The following is a 7,500-nucleotide window of genomic DNA, read 5'->3' on the forward strand; positions in this document are numbered from 1 at the left end:
ACGAAATGAAACAGAACAAATATAGATCTAACGTTACTGAGTCAGCTTTCACGTCACAGCTGGCTAACTTATTTGGCCACATGTTGGTGTTTATGAGATTCTGATCATTCTGAGGTAGTATACTGTATAATATTGCTGACCGATGGTTAAGGTTTCTGCATTACATTACGTGTCTTAATGATTGAAACCTTAGTTTACATACTTAATTCTTCATTTTTGTCAGAATTTCTTTACTTGTGTCGTATACATGATAATGTACTTCATAATACCCCTAGTCGATGATTAGACATAGACTGTCAAACCTACATACTCCAACAACTATAAAATAAGCAACGATCCATGTTAACATAAGACAATATTTCAATAAGTCAAATGAATGAAAGAGACACACTGGGATTTCAATTAAAAGGAAATATGTTATGTGGACTATTGGATCTCAGGGAATTCTGTTTCCCACCTGTCAAATTATCTAAATGTCTCTTGTCTCTCTCCCCAACAGACTTAGATGATGACGACGTGTATGGGCAATCCGTGGATGATGACTACTGCATCTCTCCCGCTACGGGTCTGTGTTGTGCTTTAAAACAGAAAAGTAGATTGTCAGCTCAGAATATGTAATTTGTCTGTCTAATAACAACACAAACTCTGCAGTCATGACGTTAATCATGTTAATCATTGACATGGCAGTGACATTGTGAACATATTCTTTGATTATTATGACCGAGATCATGATTTCCTTGTTTTAATCATTGACATGGCAGTGACATTGTGAACATATTCTTTGATTATTATGACCGAGATCATGATTTCCTTGTTTGAAGGTAGGCGTCATACAATTAACATAACTGATGTATCACTATAGTGTTGTTTTAGCCACACTCTTATTGCCAGGCTGTTGTGAATGGCTGATTAGAAAAACTTTTGTGAAAAAATGTTTCGATAGGAGTGCTTCCTGTACTCAAAAATATGTACTCTTTTTAAAACTGATGGTTCCGGTCCTTGGTTGTGATTGGCTGAATCTTGTTCGATGCCGTTGTAAAATGCAGCATAAACATACACCTTGACTGCATTTCGTTCTATATTACTGCACTACCATTACTTAATACAAAAGTTAAAGTAGCTGCGTCTTGACGTTGCTTGGCAGCCATTCAGATAGAGGAAATATATTTCTTGGCAGAAGAGTGATTATCTAGGAGTAAATCGGTTCCATTTCTAGTTGCTGTGCTTTTACTTTATGAAACTTTGCCAGGTATTTATAGTAACAGTTTTAGAAAAGCAATAAGCCACTCGAGTCCGTAGGTTGCACTGATTCTACAACAGCTAAGGGGGGTTTTCCCTCTGCTAGCACGTCAGGCCTAACAACGGCCCTTAGCTGTTGTAGAATCAGTGTAACCTACGGCCTCTCGGGGCTTATTGCTTAATCAAGGCACTCTCCAATTAAAACGCCTTAATTGTCTTGGTATGGTCATTTTAGACCATGAAAAACTCTGATGCGTCTCAGCATCAAGCCTTCATTAGGAGGCAAACGTCTGGATTGTGATTGTTGTGTGTTCTGGTTGTTCCCAGCTGCCCAGTTTATCTATTCTCGCCAGGAGAGGCAGACTCCTCAGGTGGCGCGGGTGGATGAGGAGGAGGATGAGGAAGGGGACATCCCCATGTCCCCCTCTATAGGGCCTACTCTGGACCCACTGGATCAAGGTACGTATCTCACACACACACACACACATACACAAACACACAGGCGCACTCAGAGAAACACATATATTTAGGGCCACTGCACACCAGGTCTGTATTTTTCCTCTGTAATTGTCGCGTATTTGAAAATAAAGTGACCCACTACAGAACCTGGAAGAGGCTACCTGACACCTATTAAGCTACAAATTGCAAGTAGTACTGGGCTAGCATGGATGTGGTTGAAAAGCAAGAAATTAGAACATATTTTTAAATTCTGTTTCGACTTTCATGGAGTAAACATGTATGACTCCTTTCTAGCCAAATTTCACAACTTTCAAGTCTATTGTCTTTGTGTAAATCGAGTTTGAACAGAGAGAATAGAAAATGTTATAATATGAAGGTATCGACTCCAGAGACCTGAAGCGTACTTGGGCTGGGGATGTATTATTTGCCTTTGGTCTGCAAATGACCTGTGTGTGTGTGTGTGTGTGTGTGTGTGTGTGTGTGTGTGTGTGTGTGTGTGTGTGTGTGTGTGCGTGCGTATTCTGGATGCGCACTCTGGATGCATGTGTGTGTGCTCCCTGGTCGTGTGTTTGCTTCAGGCCGGCTCTACTCCTGTCTGGACCACATGCGAGCGGTGCTGGGGGACACGGTGTCCGACTCTGTTCTGACCCAGGCAGCGATGCGCCACGACTTCGACCCCCAGAGGGCGCTAGACGTGGTCCTGTCCGAGGAGAGTGCGAACGCACACACAGAGGTGCCGCCACCACCCAAACCCACACAGGCGCCCACACCCGCGCCCTTACCGCAGAGACCAGAACGAGAGAGAGGTACGGAGTACACACACACACACACACACACACACACACACACACACACACAGATAAAATCACGCCTAGATTAAATCACACCCATGCAGAGTAGATCGTAGGCTAGTGAGTGCAGGTTCGTCGGCTTCGCAGCGATGTGGAGAGACACACACACACACACACACAGCTTCGCAGCGATGAGTTGTCTGAGAGTCCTATGGAAATTGTTTTACATGTAACTCTTTCCAACACACTCAAACACACACACACTCACACTTAGCACATATTCCTACAAGCATACTTGCTTTCTTTGATGCCATTTATAGTAGTACGGGTACATATATAGTGTACCAGTAATGCACTTATATCGTAAAACCACCAATTACCGCCCCTTTCATTCGAAAATTCTAAAACAACAATGTTTTTTAATACTTCAAAATAACATTTGATAAATGAACCTTACATTTTTCAGTAGCCATTGGTGTGTAGATTTGAACAAAATCTAGTTTGGTTCTTACCGGAGCTTTTACTGCCTGAAATATCCGATTTTGTCCACCACGCTCTGCGTTTAGCACTGGGCTGGTGGGTGCTTATTTCCGCCCTTTCACATAGCACATCAACAGTTAGACCGAGAATTCTCGTCGCAAATCCAAATTCCACTAGAGCTCCAAGCGGATTTGTACACTCAGCCTTACAACACAGTTTACAGCTCTTCGAGTTACAGTAAAATGTAATTTTTGGTACATAGCTAATTTAGATACACTTATGGTGGTGGTGCTTGCGTTTCTTTAGGAATCTGCCGTCTTAGATTGTATAGAAATTAATATTAAGTGACGCACACATAAGAGGGCGGATATAGGGGATGGGCAGTAATAGGTGGCGATCCTATAGCATTTTGATTTATGCTATACTGTTTGTACTGCATGGTGTAGTATTAGCAATCAAAGCCCTGTTTTATATGCAGCTGAATTTTAGAAGCCATAGCACACACACTAGAAGCCATAGCACACACACGCAAACACTGTGTGGCAGGTGGGGTGTTTCCAGTTTGGACAGCCAGGGGAAGCCCACCGCCATAGTCCATGATCTCCATGTGCTCCCACTGGGATTAAAACAACACACAGACACACACACACACACACCTCCTGTCACGACATCAAGTCTCTCCTGGTTTCACACACACACACACCTCACGAAAACCTTGCTTAGTTTCACTTGTTGCATCATCCTGGGGAGGTGTGGGTGTGTGTGTGTGTGTAAAAATGGCAAATTATATCAGGTTCAGATAAGCCCTAGAAACCCTACCCTCACTAAAATACATATTAGTCAGGACTTGGAAAGCATGAAATGGTTATGCTGTGGAGTTTGAAACTGTTTAGACATTAGTTTTACATTGTTGTTTCCTGTTAATGCTAGTTTTCAGTTTCATTTGTAAATGCAGATAGGCCAGGTCAGCTGCCCTTATCCATCCTGAACTGGGTGCATAAATTCCAGGTTCAAAAAGCAAAGTTCAGCACATGTTTTTGCTACAACCATCTGTCAAATAATTTGAATTAGCATTAACCATTATTAGTACTAGCTACTATTGATTCAGATATGAAGAGAGGACTTTCCCCAAGGCTTTGATCCTGTACTTAACCACACCTGCCCTGGACATTAGCTAGATCATTTATCATGTGTCCCAATTGTGCTGTTTCTCACACCCGTCACCTGTCTGAGGGAAAAAACCTGATAGAAGTTGAGTCTGGGCAAGGTCTCGTGTCCAGCTGCTCATTGAAAAGCTTTTAAAGGCCTGTGACTGTATTTGCAAGCCAGTGTTCTTTTTGTCAGGCTTAGAGAATCATTGGTCATTGTCCTGTAGTTGTCCATCCTGTGCAAACAAACAAACAAACAAACAAACAAAACAAATCAAATCTAGAACACCTGCTGATCCAGATCAGGGACCGGTTAGGGACAGGGGCAGTGGCTAAGGAGCAGGGTTTGGGACAGGGGCAGTGGCTAAGGAGCAGGGTTTGGGACAGGGGCAGTGGATAAGGAGCAGGGTTTGGGACAGGGGCAGTGGATAAGGAGCAGGGTTTGGGGTAGTGGCAGTGTTAGTGCAGTGGCTAAGGAGCAGGGTTAGGGACAGGAGCAGGGTTTGGGGTAGGGGCAGGGTTAGTGCAGTGGCTAAGGAGCAGTGATTGGGACAACTCAGGCTAGACCTATTCAAGGATCAGATGTTGTCTGCTGTTCATTGTTTGAGAGAGTGGTGTGTCTTCAGGCACTTGGAGTGAAAAAGGGTTTTGTATGTTTTTGTTAATTGGGTTAGTTGGACTGACTGATCGAATGTTAAGGTGTAATCCTCTATTTTTAAATCGAATACACTTTAGTTAAATTCAGTCAGTCAGCTTCAAATGCTCAGGAGAGAGACATTGTATTTGTATTGGCTGCAGAGCCATGTGGACTTGTTTTGAAGTAAACGGAAGTAGAAGTGCTATGGTGAGCAAACTGTCCCCAGACCTAAAACTAATGTTTAACGTTTTGCCTTTCTCTCCTTTCTGTGTTGCTGCTTGAATGTGTCCTCACTCCTCCCTCCACTTGTCTGCTGCTACCGGTCCTCTCGTGTTCCGCCTCTCCTCCACTCCTCCTCTCACTGTTCCCTGAATCCCTCTCTACTGTGACTGTGGTTGGCTTTTGCAAGGTAAGGAGCCTTATCTGCTTCCACACAAACTCACACTGAGACCAAGGACATGGCAGCACACACACACCCTCACACACACTCACACACTGACATGTACGCACCAACGCTTGGTGCACACTCGTCCAAGGGTTCGTTTAATCTCAGCGACCTGCTTGCTCAGTCTGATTCAAAGCAGCTAGCAAAACAGCCGTCACAATCAAAACACACGGGTCCTTGTTCAGGTTTGATCGAGTCGGGCGGTCCTGGTTCGGGTTCCTCCGTTAGTTTGGCTCAGTTGATGTCCGAGCACGACCAGAAGAGTCAAATCAAGCCAACGGATGGCCTCCCCTGCAGCTTGGCTTCACTCTCCCTGGGTCCTAGTGCCCCTGGATCCGCTCCCTCATCCACCCGCCTGCCTCCTGGTCTGTCTCTGGGTCCTAGTGCCCCTGGGCCTCTGGCCTCCACTCATCCTCCTCCAGGGCTTTCATTGAGTTCCACAGCCCCTGGTTTATCGAGTTCTACTGCACCAGGCCAGTCTCTAGGTGCTGGCTCAAACAATTCACCCCTGGGTCCTAGTGTCCCTGGACTGGCTCTAAGCTCCCTATCCTCTCTCAGCGCCACCCCTGCCTTGTTGTCGAGCCCCCTCGGCGGCACCCCTGCCTTGTTGTCGAGCCCCCTCGGCGGCCTCAGGGCCGAGGACCCCCTGGCGTCTGTGGCTGTGCCCGTGCCCTTAGGCAGCTTGAGTTCAGTGCTGCAGGGAGGTCGCCCCCTGCAGGCGGACGGAGGAATGGCAGGTGCGCACGCGGGAAGCCCATCTCTGGCCGACCTGATCCAGGAGCATCAGAGCAGCAGTCCAACGCTGTACAGCGCCCTACCTGGGCTCCTGAGCACGAGCGTGGACACTCCGGCACACACACACCTAGCGCACAAGCTTGGCGTGCAGGGCAGCTCTCTGAGTGTACTGAGCAATGCTCACATGGGAAGTGGTGCTGTGGGTCCTCCCGGCCTCTTGGGGGCGCCCTCACTGTCTGAGCTCATGTCCCAGCACCAGGCTAAGAGTAGTCTGCCAGTCGCTGCGGGCTCACTGGTCAGTCTCATGGGTGCGCCAGAGCGGGACTCCAGACAGAAGGCGGGGCAGAAGATGCGGCAAGCTGCCCAGACGCCACAGCCACTGCGTGCACCTAAACCATGGCCACCTGCTGCTGCCCAGACGCCACAGCCACTGCGTGCACCTAAACCATGGCCACCTGCTGCTGCCCAGACGCCACAGCCACTGCGTGCACCTAAACCATGGCCACCTGCTGCTGCCCAGACGGTTGATCTGAGCGCGCTCATGGCACAGACGTCGCCGTCTGCAAGCGACGGCCGCGCTTCACCCTTCTCTTTCTCATGCCCTTCCTCCCCTCCCGCCTCCACCACCACCCCCGGCCACCGCCGCTGCTGTCGCCAGGACAACCGCACGTCGCTTCTGGCCCGCCCGTCGGCATTTGCACTGGCGCTGTCGGTCCGCGCCCCCAGCCGCGACGATCCGCGGTGCCGCAGAAGCAGAACGCTGGGCTGTCACCGGGCCTTCCTCTACAGCACCCAGAACCTCCAGAACACAGAACCCAAAGAACAGGAACCATTGCATCACATCGCTCCCTTCCTCTTCGACACGCCTTCCCCCGACGACATGGTCAGGGCCAATCAGAAGAAGGCCTTCACTCGGGATTGATGATGTGGCCCAATCCGAAGAGCTCTCCTGGGAGCTGAGCCAATCAGGGGAGTGCTTGCATTTAGTGTGCCCCTTTGACCAATGAAAGAGCAGCTCTTTGGGGAATCCCATTCCCAACACATAACAGGGAAGACATTTTGTGTTGGGTTGCTGTTCGTATCTCTCGGCCAGTAAGATGACTGCGTCTTGTGGACAAAAGATTGGTTTTGTCAGAGCGGAACAACAGCGGAATTTTTTTTTGGAGGCGGCCCTAGAACTGCTTTTTGTATTTTAAAGTTTTCTGCTGATTTTTAGTCAGATGTAAAATATGCGATTTGCCTTTCTTTAAGCTTTTCTAGATATTTTAAAACAGATCTTTCAGTTTATTTTTGTATGAATCTAGACAAGTAGCTTTTTTTTATTGACTTTTGTTCATTAGCATATTTTTAAAGCATTATCTTGTGTCGCGTAAGTCCTCAGAAAACAAACAAACAAGCAAGCAACAATGTTCCACCAGCAAACAAACAAACAAACATGGTCGTATGCTTCACCAGCAAAGAGTTTAACCATTGACCCTTAGATAGCTTCAGTTGTTTTTGAGCCCCGCTAGCCAGCAATCTGCCCACTATTGCATAGGTGGGGTATGCTTAAACTGCATGTTGCTC

General features: G+C 47.3%; 1 protein-coding gene across 6 annotated transcripts in view; it reads left to right on the forward strand.

Annotated features, from left to right (window-relative positions):
* The window catches only part of hbs1l (HBS1-like translational GTPase), a 56,544-nt gene that overhangs the window by 493 nt on the left and 48,551 nt on the right, over positions 1–7,500 (forward strand). For 5 of the 6 annotated variants that reach the window (XR_006032220.1, XR_006032222.1, XR_006032221.1 and 2 more), the window contains exons 2-4: positions 500–565; positions 1,567–1,698; positions 2,277–2,504. Coding sequence is in view for 2 of the 6 variants with exons in the window: in XM_042094286.1 (XP_041950220.1) it covers positions 500–565; positions 1,567–1,698; positions 2,277–2,504 (426 nt within the window). In the remaining 4 variants the exon portion in view is untranslated. Of the gene's footprint in view, positions 1–499; positions 566–1,566; positions 1,699–2,276; positions 2,505–5,168 lie in introns of all 6 variants that reach the window. The other variant, XM_042094285.1, reaches the window with a different exon arrangement.

Source organism: Alosa sapidissima, chromosome 6, assembly GCF_018492685.1.
Source record: "Alosa sapidissima isolate fAloSap1 chromosome 6, fAloSap1.pri, whole genome shotgun sequence".
Classification (NCBI taxonomy): domain Eukaryota; kingdom Metazoa; phylum Chordata; class Actinopteri; order Clupeiformes; family Clupeidae; genus Alosa; species Alosa sapidissima.